The sequence below is a fragment of the Cinclus cinclus genome, chromosome 16, assembly GCF_963662255.1.
Source record: "Cinclus cinclus chromosome 16, bCinCin1.1, whole genome shotgun sequence".
Lineage (NCBI taxonomy): Eukaryota > Metazoa > Chordata > Aves > Passeriformes > Cinclidae > Cinclus > Cinclus cinclus.
Window position 1 is genome coordinate 2,875,239 of NC_085061.1, and position 12,994 is coordinate 2,888,232.

The 12,994-nt window shown below is 48.4% G+C and overlaps 1 protein-coding gene across 1 annotated transcript; it reads right to left on the bottom strand.

Moving 5' to 3' along the window:
* Nucleotides 1-53: 53 nt before the first annotated feature.
* TMEM11 (transmembrane protein 11) lies at nucleotides 54-12,254 on the bottom strand. Its single transcript, XM_062503567.1, has 2 exons — nucleotides 12,136-12,254; nucleotides 54-4,199 (listed from the first exon to the last, which is right to left on the bottom strand). The coding sequence occupies exons 1-2, from the start codon at nucleotides 12,198-12,200 to the stop codon at nucleotides 3,683-3,685; spliced, it is 582 nt and encodes a 193-aa protein (XP_062359551.1). The 5' UTR covers nucleotides 12,201-12,254; the 3' UTR covers nucleotides 54-3,682.
* Between the last annotated feature and the right edge of the window lie 740 nt (nucleotides 12,255-12,994).

The following is a 12,994-nucleotide window of genomic DNA, read 5'->3' on the forward strand; positions in this document are numbered from 1 at the left end:
TAATTCTGCAGTGACAGGGCTCTGTGAATCCCAGCCCAAGGAATGCAGGGAAGCACTGAACAGGTAGAACAGCACAGCAAGGCAGCTGCTGCCAGGACACACTGCACAGGTGATAGCAGCACACCTGGGCCACCTGCAGCACACAGCAGGTGTGATCCTGTGGATGCCAGGCACTCTCTGGCACTGGAGAAGAATCCAGGTGTGTAGGGTGCAGAGTGTAGGAGACAGACCCTTTGTTCTCACCTGCCTTAAAGCAATCACAGATGCTAATTAGGATCACATCCAGTGGAGAATGATACCTGCGTGTTCAGGTATCACTTCAGGGAGCCTGACAGCCTGAAGGGGTGCCATGTTCCATTCCTCACCCTTTCTCCTCATGTGAGGGATACCAGCACCACTAGGGAAAATGAACTGCTGCAGAGAGATGGGACAGAAATAAAATTGAAATAAACTCTACTAGTAGAAACCAAGGTCCACACCCCTCCTGCCACTTCCATGCACTTGTCAGCATTTTCCATGTGTCCTGCCTCACATGTCCTGCCTGGCAGTGCACATCTGATGACAAATAAATTACATTGCTATGAAATTAATCCCTTGGTCTACTCCAGCTCCTCACAGCATGTAGCATAAAAGGAGGAGAAAGCAGGAGGCTTTTGTTTTTACTTACATCCCTGCAAGGTGCTGTTGTACCAGTAGTAGCTGCAGAACAACATGCTTTATCCCAGCCCTCTTTATGGGACCTGTTAGCTTACACAGTGTGAATCCACACAGAGGATTAGTCACACAAACTCTGATACAGGTGTGCAGGCTCAAAAGGACCTTCTCATTCCAAAAGCCTTTTCTTAACCGGTACAGATTTATAAATGATCTTTGAGAACCATGATGTGTTCAGTGATGACAATGCTGCTGCTCTGTCAGGACATCTATCCTCTGCCACCTTCCCTGTGGCTGAGGCTGCAGCTGTGTCACAGAAAGGCTTGGGGTTGGCCTGACAAGTTGAACCTTTCAGGTGTTTTTTTCCTTTTTCACTTTTTCCTGTTAAAATAGGAAAGCAAGGCATTACCTTCTCTGCCTCTCCACAAGGGGAGTATTGGTGTTAGTTGTGCTTTTCCTTTTGTTTCCCATGCTCAGATCCTCAGTTTCTTGGTGAAATGTGTGCTCCTGCAAGGCTTGTTCAGCTGCTCCATGTTGTGGTGTTTCAGGTCATGGCTACCCAGGAAGGACCGAGGGGCTGCTTTGCATTTCTGTGTTCCCATCTAGGGCACTGAGGGTGAAACACATCAGGCCTGAGGGAAAAATTATGTGTGGGGTTACTGTAGCTGCTGTGGGAACTACAGCTCCAAGGCAGAGGTTGCTGAGAGTGCACCCATTCCCTTTGAAAGTAAATTCCCTGGGATGAGGGGAATGCTGCACACTCCAGAGCATGTCCACAATTGGCAGGGTGGGCAGCAAAGCGTGGGGGCTTCTGAAGAGAGGTTTGTCCCCAGCCACTGTTTGTCCCTTCAGCCACTGGTGATTCCACTGAGCTGCTGGCACTGGGGACAGCAGATACAGCACCACTTCACATGCATGAGAATTTCTGGAAGTTGTTTTACCATTTCCCTGTGCACTAAAATACACCTCAAGACTCCTCTCATTCTCCCAGGTCACCCTGCACAGTTACAGCCCTGACTGACTAACAGCCAGAATGTTAAAAAGTATTTTAGCTACGTTATCACTGAGATTCCTTGGAAAACAAGCCCCTCTGCCCTTCCACCTCAGAATGGAGTAACAGCTGTTTTTTCAATCAGACCTACCCATTGTGACAGCTAAGCTGACTTTTCACCTTTCCTCCTGCAGTAAGAGACCCCAGGAAACTTGGTAATTTTTAACTCAAGTCTCTGATGCCAGCCATGCTTTTAAGGAACCTGCCACAGTGATCATTCCAGACCAGGGGAAGCTTAACACAAAAAAGTACCAGGACCCCAGAGGTTTGTTGCAGGAAGGGAACTAATAGCTCTGAGAATCATTCTGCACTGAGTGAAAAAAGACCAGGAATGCCTTTGGTGTGGGCAGCACAAAGGTATTTCAGGGCCTTCTGCAGCAATAAGCAGTATTAGCTGTGACAGATGTGCCACTGGCTTCAAATCCATCCAGCAGGGACTCTGGAAAGACATCAGGGTGGAAGGGCAGCCTGCCCAGACTACTGAAAGATGAAGTAGTTGCACTTCTTTGCCAAGGCAACTGTACATTGTTGCTATAAATAGATGCTCTGGATCCCAGCTTCTTTTAACCTTGGAGGGAAAGAGTTCAGCCACTTTACAAAGGGCTGATGCCACCCAGAAATGTCTCACTGCCACTGGAGCTCCTCCAGCCCACTCAGTACAGCTGCCTGTGCTGGTGCTAAGGGCTGGCAACACCCATCAAACCCAGTTTGCCCAGCACACACACAATGGGCTGCATGCCCTGCTCACAGAAAAACTGCCCCAGCAGAGAAGCACAAGCCAGAACCGTGGTCAGAACAGCCCATGGAAGCGAGGACAGGGGGAGGAGTCCTTGGTGCTTGCTGTGGCAATTTGGAGAGATAAAGGCAGAAAGGCAGAATCTGGGGTCTGACCCCTTCCAAGGTCGGTGTTTCAGCTGTGAAGGTCACGCTGCAGCTCCCACTGAGGCAGGGAGCACACAGTGCACAGGCAGCTTCTCACTGCAGGCCTTTGCTCTCCTATTCCAAATGTAACACCTGGAGCTGTGCCAAGCTGGCCCTGCCAACGGCAGCCACACCTATTTCTCCGTGTGGTGGGAGGAGATTAGAGACAGCAAGACCCTATCTTTTAAAAATAACTGGCAGATCTCACAGAAGAGTAAATGCTTCCCATATTAAGAACAAGATTTTGAGTTTAGAGCTAAAACATGAATTAATGCACAGGACTGAATTCTAAAATTTCAGGTAACACAGTTACAAGATGCAGTCACGTGGATGCCTTGCAGTAGGAGTAGGCAGCTCCTGTGTTCCAGGCAAAAGCAGTGAAACTGTGTGGTCAGGGCACAGCCCAGAGGTAGGACAGGTAGGCTCCCACCTTGGCAGCCCCCAGCACTGCATATGGCTCAAGGCATTTCAGAGATGTTTCCACCTTAGGAAGAACTCATACAAGTACTGAGCAGAATGTGTCTGTACGTGGACACAAAGTGGTATCACTATGATAACAGTGACAAGAGAGCTTCAGCATTTCAAATTCTCATCCTTTAATGGTCAATGATAACTTCTGGCTGGTTCTGTGTAATACAATTAAACAATATACTTAAATGTTTCCCCAAAAAAAAAAAAGAAAAAAAAAGAAAAAAAAAGAAAAAAAAAGAAAAAAAAAGAAAAAAAAAGAAAAAAAAAGAAAAAAAAAGAAAAAAAAAGAAAAAAAGCAGCTCTCACACCCCTTCTTTCTATTGCTTTCTTTCATTGACATTCTGCTGCTGGATTGGACTCCCCTGGCCTAACATACGGATCTCAAGTCACCACACATCCACGTCTCAAGTGTAACAAAGAACTGAAAAACCTTGGTGCACCAGTGATGTGTTATTTGAAAAATAACAGCTCTATTAAACCAAATCCTTCCCAGGCTCCACCGCTTCTCAAAGAGGAAAAACAAAAATGTTACTGTGGGAGTCTTAATACACTTGTCTTTGTGGGTTTCTCTCTTCCCTGCTGAAGTCATACAGCATAGAGTTCATAGATCTTCTTTACACAGTACACCAGGGCAGCGAGTGCTATCGTGTTGTGCAGTCTCTTTCTGTGCAGGTCGTCCTTCCTCACCAGCACCACGGGAGTGGACGAGGTGAGCGTATGCAGGGGCAGGCGCGAAAGTTTATAAGCATCGTACTCGACCTGGTACTTGCAACAGGGATCAAACTGCCAAGAGATCCCGTAGAGGGTGCAGCAAGCCACGCTCAGCACTCCAGCGGGCAGGGAGATGTAGTGAGAATAATCTACTGGCAGTGCCAGGGGGGTGAAGAGGCAGGTGGTGCCCGCCAGCACGGCTGTTTTGTGCAGGCAGTTCCCCACGGTGATCCAGCGCGCCGTCTCGTCCCCGATGCGCGTGGGCTCGATCACGATGTACTTGTACTGCGCCTCCAGAGCCTGCTCCAGCTCGTACTCAAACTGGTCCTGAGCGTTCTCCCCGTTGTAGATCTCGTGCACAATGTAACAGTCCGTGGAGGACAAGGTCACCCTGGTAAGGGGAAATGAAGAATTAAAACTACAGGGCTGAAGGACAGGCTGTTCACCCACCCGGCTGGGGGAGCAGGACACAAGTGCCCCAAGTAGAGCAGCCCCTCAAGGTCACTGCTTCTGTTTCAAAACCAGCAGCTTCTCAACTCAAGCTTCATTTCACATCAGCTGATTACTCTTGCTGTATGATAATTCATCCCAAAAGAAGGCAACGTATTTTTCTTACCTTTTCCTAACTTGAAGGATCTAGAACAATTTGAGAAATAGGGCCTTGCAACAGTCCTGAAATGGTTTCTCACACCAATACCCAAGCAGTTTCTTTGGAGACAGCAGAAGTGTCACACCTTAGTGACCACAACACATCACTGAACAAACCACACAGACTTCAGGAGCTTTCACAGAAACCAAGACAAGCACCTCATTGACCAGGAGGACAAGCTGCTCTGGGAGGTTTGGAGAGAGGAAGCATCTCCAGATGAATACATTTGCTTTCTGATGCAGCTTGCTATTTAGTCCTCCTTATTAACACAGCCTAGTAAATCCATGGTAAATCCAACAAGGATGTCCAAGGAACACTGCTGAGAGGGAAGCAGGATTCAGGTTGTGGCAGAACACTTCACTCCCTCTTCTGAAGTGGGAGGCAGCAAAGCAAGACACAAGCAAGTTTTTAACCCAGGCAGGCTTAAGCAGTGAAGAAAGAGCTGCTCACTTCACCTGGGAGCACATTTCCTACTCAGGGGAGTCAGGGAACTTGTATTGGACCAGCAGCTTTCAGCTACCTAATGTCACATCATTTTCTACCTTCCCTCCACCGTCTTCACCACATCACCTTATATCTGCAGCTACATTCCCACACAGACTGATAAGGAACAGGATCATAATGTTCACCTGCTCAGAGAAAGGGTAAAAACCTTTCCATCAGAACCAGGCAAAATCCTCCTTTCTAAGCAGAAATGAATATTTCTGACATACTTGTGCTTAAGCAGAGCAAAACTGAGCACGTGGCCTAGCAAAGATAAAAATATCTAGCAGATTCCTTTAGCAGAAGGAGAACAAATCACACATCTGACCTAATCACAGCAGACAAAACTGCCTCATCCCAACAGCATTCAGACCCCCGTGATATCGGGAGGAACACACTGCTGATGTGGAGAACAGAATGAGCACTTTTTGCTCCATTAGTACAGTGGTACTTATGTGCATGCACTGGAAAATAAGGGAGAAAAATACACATTCACAAGCTGCTGTTGCCAAACATTATCCTTAATGTGCAGCTCCACTCAGGCTGCAAAGGGGATTGAGCAGTGGCCAGCTGTAATCAAGAATATTGTTAAATTACAGGCTGTTGCAGACATGGCTGCGTTTGTAACAGCAGCAAACATCAACCAGCAGGACCTGAGAGGCACCACCCTCTCCCAAAGCAGAGTCATAAGCAGTTTCATTAAAAGTCCAGCTGGAATTTATGTAACCTACAAGGAAAATTCAACTTACAATGTAGTTATTGAGTTCCTCGCAGTGCCTTTCCCCCTTTGCCTGTTCATGAGTAGAAAGAAAAATAAAAATCCACTTTAATTCCGTGTATGCCAGGGGCTTCTTTAGGGCAATGAGCTTGTCAGACGTTGTTGGGAAAATTATCTTTAACCCTTTCAGCACAGGATGTGGTGGGCTCTGATGTTTTGCAGTGAATTGAGAGGTATTTAGAGAGAAAAAAAATTAAATACAAAGGACCTATATAAGGAGTTTCTAACAAGAAGCCAGTTAAGCAGGTCTTATACTGACACCAAGGACACAGCTGGTCACTGGTTTCTGCCAAGGATTCTTTTCCCTGATAACAGCTGCTCCAAGTGCAGCTTCTTCCAAATCAAAAATTCCAGTTTCATTGCAAAAGACATATAGAGGCTTAAGGTAACTGCAAACCACTACCCATGACTTTGTGAAACCACTTGCTAGGGCACAATGACTTCATGGAAAAGCTATTGCTGAAAGGCATTTTCAAGCTGGAAGCCAACCCAGTGCTAACACAACCCTCCAGACAAAATATTTCCAACAAGGAGCGTGTTTCAGTGTTTTCTAATACCTGGGAACATGGAGATGGGTCTGCAAAATAGAGAAGCAAAATCCAAATTCAACTAGGAACTTCCCAGAGGCTTAGGAACACCACAGTTGCTGTCATTCCAGATCTCCCTGTCATCAATGGGAAAACACGGATGAAGTGAGCCCATTCCTTCCCTGCCTGTACAAAAGCCATGGGAACTGAGCTTCTAACCCTAGGAATTAAGGATCTACATTACATGGGATTTCTCCAGGCTCAGCACCAGGACAGGTGGCACTAACCCATCAGCCTCATTTCTCCTCGCTCAGCTCTTGCCTGTTCTTCCCTCTGAACACCCCTCTTTTCCTTTCACCCCCATTGCACAAGCAGAGCCACACCACAAAGAGCCACCTGTCAGCAGGAATCCAACACACTGGCCAGAAGCAGCACTGTCCATCTCCTCTGGAATTTTCTGGCTTGCCAGGCTCTGGGGCTTTATAACAATTAAGTTGAGAAAAGCACAGTCCTCTAGTGCCAAAACAAGCAGAATTTAAAGTATGTTCTGTTGGGGAAAAATAAAAATCACCAGGAACTGAACAGCACGAAGGCTTTGTCCCTGAAAAAGTCTGCCCCCCAACTGTGCTGTTTCTCCAAATGAGTCCTCTAAAATCAGAATAAATCTGTATCATAGTGCTGAAGCTGCAAATGGCAAAACAGCCAATCCAAGAATGACAAATGAAAATATAGCTGCTGGAATAGGACATGTGAAGAGTCAGCAAGGCAGGCAGCAAGTCTCTATTTCTGCTCAGGGAAATGGGGTTATCATCTATTATTTCCACACAAGAACTGGCTGCCCCTGGAGCATGGAAAGCTGAAAACTGTTTGGATTTCACATGGTACAGAAAGACACCCTGACATGTGGGCTTGAGGAGGTTTCAGCCGAGGACTTCACAGAGGCAACTCTCCTGACACAGCCTTTCCACTGAACACAGCAGCTCCACACAAACAAATCCAGTCAAAGCAACTGGATTTGCTCAAACACTAGAGGCCGTGGAGTTTGCCTTTTGGAGCTTGTCACCCACCCCTGGCCATGACAAACACAACTGCAGAGCTGTGCAAGCAACTCCGAGCTGGCATCCACCACTTACCAAGCGTGGGGATTTTATATCAACTCCATTTTACTTAAAAGAACAGTAAATAACCAGAGAGCACCTAATGCCAGAAGACATAAAATGCTGTCAGGTGTTCAGAAGCCTGACAGGCTGTTTACTAGACAGAGCCTAAAAGCAAAGTTGTTAATATTATTCAATCAAATTATTTTCCAGGACCTGCTTCCCCACTCCAAATAAGAGGGCACAGTTAAAAAAGTTGCACAGCTATTCTTTAGGAATAGTTCTAGGCCTTATATCCAAATCCTTGCTCTACTGCAGCTTCAGGCATTCTACATTTGAGAAGTTTTAGTGTCATTCCTTGTGCTGAATGAATGCCTGGATGAGGGAATGTGACAGAACTCTCAGCTGTTCAGCACAGCAAGATGTAAATCTCTTAAAACTCAATGATGCCAAATTTTGATATTGCCAAAGTTATAAATAAGGAGCCCATTGTTAACAGAGCTACAGCAGCAGGAGGGGCAGAAATGTCTGTGTTAGCTATAGAGCAAGCTTCAAATTACATTTGGATTGTCTTCCTAACATGGCAATATGGGAGAGCACCAGGAGAGGGTGAACAACTGCAGATCCAGCAGTTCATCAAATCCTGAAATGGTTTGGGTTGCACAGGACCTCAAAGCCCATCCAGTTCCAACCCCCTGCCATGGCAGGGACACGTTCCACTATGCCAGGATGCTCCAATTCCCATCCAACCTGGCCTTGGATACTTCCAGGGATAGCCACACAATCTCTGGGCAACCTCTGCCAGGGCCTCACCATTCTCACAGGGAAGAATCTCTTCTGAAGTTCCAGTCCTCAGAGCAGTTCCATTTCTCTGCCTCCACCTTGGAAGCAGGCTCCTGCAAAAAGGAGCCTGTCTGGTAAATGGAAATTTCAATTAGATAATCTTTATGGATGAAGAAATAAGTAACACTCCAAAGAGGAGGCATAATGCCACTCCATGTGACAAGACCTTCAGTTTTGCCAAGTGGCAAAAGCAGAAACAAAGGAACAGGGCAGTGAGAACAAGGCAGGGAAAAACATCCTGGGAGAACCCTCAGCATCCTCCTACCACTGCCCACCTGCAGGGAGAAGGACTGAGCCTTCTGAGTTTGTTGCCTTCAACCTAATGGCACCTGCCAGACAGACTTTTGGTAAGGGTTTCAAGTTATCCAACTATCTCAGTCCTGCAAATGCTCAAAATCACACGTGGAAACAATCTTAAGCTGCACAAAGCTCTAGTACAGTTCAGGGCAAAAAAAAAAAAAACTTCTTGTGAGCCCCTCCCATAACACATAAGTCAAGTTTTGTTGAAGTTTTCTTTCCTGGGCAAGAGTTTTGCTCAGAGCACCAAGCAATCAGATTAACTGAAAATGAAGACCAGTTTGATAAGTAGTTAAAAAAAATTAGAAAAGAGAAGCTTGCAGCAGTGTGATAACACCTGGTCACAAGCAGCACACACAGTCCAGCTCAGCAGTGCAAGAGGGGTTTCGTGCTGGCTGTGCAAGATCTCAGAAAAAGGACATTACAGATGGCCAGAGCATGTCTGGGAGCATTGTCAGCATCACAGCCAAGCTGGGGGAAGTCAACAGAGCCAAGGCATGACAAACATTAAACCTCCCTCCCTCCAACATAAATCCTTCCTGAAATTTAATTTAATTTCAAGATTAAGGAATGAGCTGTGGCCTGGCTTTAATTCTCAGTGGAAATATACCACCTCTCAGTCATTACTCCCCAGTGTGTTTCTACTCAGGATATGGTGCACAGAAAGCATAAACACATCCCACCCTAAACACCTGGAGAATTGTTTCTCTGCTGAAGGTCTCCACAATCTACCAGGCTCAAACCCTGAGCCAGGGCTGTCAGGCCTGGAGCTTTAAGAAGGGCACTCAAGCAGAGGAAGAACAGGAAATGCAGGGCAATAAAGCAAGACTTGAATTCCAAAGATACACCTTTAATTCAAATAGAAAAAGGACAGGAGAACATCGGGAAGCTCTTCAAGCAGCCTTAGGGAATGACAACATTCCCTGAACACTAAGCAAAACATCACCAGACCATTACAACAAATCCAGCCCCCAGACAACAAGGAGGTGTCAATTTTAAGTCAACTAATGATTAGCCAGGCTGATGGAAATAGGTCAATCATTGCTGCAAGCAGAGTACCAGAAATCTGAGCAGTGCAGGTAGAGAAAGGAGAACTCTGTGAGGGCACAGAGGAGCCAGTGCAGGCAGTGGTGATGACATGAAAGCTGTTCTTTCCAGAGTTTGTCAGAATATCTCCCAGGGGAACAAACAACATGCTGTCCACTGCTCTGGTGGCACCGGGCTGCCTTTTATACAAAAACTCCCAGTACAATCCAGGGTCTGTTCTGTATGAAAAAGTTGTTTTGGTCTACAGATTAACAATTCCCTTTAGATAGGCTCCATTAAAGAGTCTATCCAGAATGAAGAAAAACAAATATTTAGTTGGTTCCCTTCAGTGTTTTTGGTTATTTTGTTTAACATTATTATTTTGCCACCAGAGCCAGCTGGAGTTCAGAGTCAACATCCTTTGAAATTAATGTCCTTACATTCACTCCTAGCAAGGAATGCACTTTTTAACCAATTACAGCTTTTTCTGTATCAATAAAGTCACTTATGAAGGGACTCAGTCTCCACAGATATGCTGGTCTTTTTTTTTTAATTTTTAATAATTTTAAATGAAAGCTGCTCTAGTCTTGCAGCAGACAGGATTTTATTCAGTGCTGAGTCTCCTCACACCACCTCCAACACACAGATGCCTTTTAGAGTGGCTGACTGACAACTACAAACACTCCTTGAAGCAGCTCAGTTACCAGGAAAACTGGATCAGCACATTCAGTTCAAAGGAACGTGTCTTTGGACAAGAATCCTGCCCAGAGTAAGAAAACTGTATTCACCCTATAAAAAGCACATGTCATCATGTGATGACATCAGGTCTGTCAGCGCTGCCTTTGCACAACCGGTGCTGCAGCAGCCCAACAGGGCAGGTGTGGTTTGGGATCAGCCACTGATGGAGAGGCAGAGGCCCAGTCATCCACATCTCCTGCTCTGCAACTGCCAGGAAGACGCAGCGCCTCGCTGACATCACCCAACACCTTTTGGAATTATCCTCCTGGCACGTTTGCACAGGGTGACACCTAAAAAAACCACCAGCCTCTGATGGAGATTGTGAAATGCTGCTCAGGGGAGGATCTGCTGTTCTGTTCTCTCCCATACCTTTCTCACTGGCAAAGGGAAAAAAAATATACGTGCAGCAGGTTCATGGAGTGACTCGTGTTTAGGAATATTTTTGATCATAAGATCAAGAGCAATCACAGCTTTGAAAAAAAATAACAAATAACCTCAAATAACAATTACATTATTGCACCGGTCACACACGAAGTTACAAAGTAACAACTCACTTTTAAGTCTGCCTCAATTTTCACCCTGGAAGAATAATTGAAGTTACTATGTGTTCTTTTCCATATTCTGTTTCTTCCCTTCTGCTGGGAGGACACGTCTGCCACAGGAAAGAGCCACATAAAAACTCCACACCTCCCATGCTGGGGCAGTGCCAGCACTGGGTGCAGACAGTTTTACCACTGTGGTATTCTTAGTTGTTTATTTAAACCACGCTGATACAGGAATTCCATTGGCCCTTCCAGTTCAATTACTTTTGAATTCCCTGAATACAGGCAGCATTCCTGCAATTCACATCAGCGCCAGAATTTTCAGGGCTACTTGTAGCTCTCCTTGGCCATGTAGATTCAATAGCATCAAAGCAAACACTGTCGGATCACAGCAAGGGAACAAAGTGAAGTAAAGCCACAAGACAAATTAAGGGGGATATCAGAGTTTCGAGGCGAGGCGGCAGGACAAAGGAAAACTCAGAAAACACTGCAGCAGCTTTCAGCAGCTGCCGGTTACATCAGTCAGCCCTGGGGCAGAACAGAAAAATGCCAACGTCAGGAAATGCGGGATAAACCCAGACATTTTCAGCAGGTGGGGAGCTGTGCGCACAGATTTTCAAGTAGCTCGACCAGACACTGTCTTAAGCTGTGCCAGGGGAGGTTCAGGTCGGACGTTTGGAAGGATTTCTTCACAGAAAGGGTGATTAAATAGCAGAATGGGCAGCCCTGAGAGGTGGTGGAGTCACCGTCCCTGGAAGGAAAGACTGGGTGGCACTCAGTGCGCTGGTCTGGGTGACGGGGTGGGGATCAGTCACAGGTTGGACTCCATGATCTCAGAGGTCTTTCGAACCTAACTGATTCTGTCAGGTTTCCTTCTATCTATTTTTCCCATTTTAAAGCTGCGATTCCCAAACTTCCACCGCTACTCTGTGGGTATTTCCAGCCCGTGCTGGCCGCTTCTCCTCCCCAGCAGAGGCCGGAGCACGGTACCGAGCAGAAGGAGGTCACCCTGGAGGACTCGCCGCTCCCTCCTCGCCTTTAAAAATAGCCGTGGACGGAAGGAGTCTGCCGGGGCCGGCCCTCCTCTACCCGGCCCCCAGCGCCGCATCCCGCCGCGGGCAGCGCTGCCCCAGACACGCCGCGGGCCGCGCTGACCTTCCCCGGGCGCGGCCGCACCGAGCGCCCCCGGCCTCTCCGCGCCTCAGCGCGGCCGCGTCCCGCGCCCGCCCCGCCCGGCCACGCTCCCCTCGCGGCGCCCCCGCCCTTGCCGCGGGGTCGCGGGGCCGCCGCGGGTGGTGCAGCCCCGCAGCCCCCGCCGCCCCTCGCCCCGGCCCGGCCGTCCCTCACCTGTCCCGGCCGCCGCCGCTGTTGGTGCCGCCGGGGCCCGCGCGCCTCCTTCCCCACGCCGCCATCTTGGAGACACTCGCCTCGCAAATGTCTCCGCCGGCGGCCCGCGGGCGCGCCGCGATGCCTGACGGAAGATGTAGTGCGTGGGGGCGGCGGCGGCCGCCGCTCGGGGTGGGGCTGAGCCCGCGAAAGGACTACAAGTCCCACAGTACCCCGCACCGCCGCGCGGGGCTCTGGGGCGCGTAGTCCCTCGGACGGGGGCGGTGGGGCCAAGCGGGCACCGAGGGGAGACCCCGGGGAGACCCCCGGCCACAGCCTCGTCACCGGCGGCGGAGCAGCCCCGCGGGGCTCGGCTCGGCCCCACCGCCAGGCATCTTTCACCCGGTGGGAGGAGCGCGGCGGCGAGTCCCGGCCTGCCCCGCGGCCCCGCCAAGAGGAGGATGCGGCTGTTTGGGGTGGGTACCTCTCGGCACCCTCCGCATCACCTCATGTTCCTGATACAAAAAACACAGGAGGTTCCTTTCTTGCAAGGGACTAGGGACTGAGGATCCCCTCGTGCAGCACCTCCCTGGGACGAGAGGCTGCGCGGTTTTGGGGTGAATTTCACCCCCTTAATCAATCTCGAAAGAGGGGCAGTGAATGGGGAGGCTCCGCTGCTGAATCTCTGAGGAGGAATAAATCACAGAATCACTTACGAAAAGACCTCATTATCATCGAGTCAATATAAAGTTTATAACCAAACGCTTCTCTAGAATTGCGGTGTAGGTTTGGTACTGCCAGAGATTTCTCAGCTCCTGTGGATCCATCAGAAGGTTGTGTGGGTGAGTTGTGCTGGGGTGGTTGGATGGTTATCTCCACG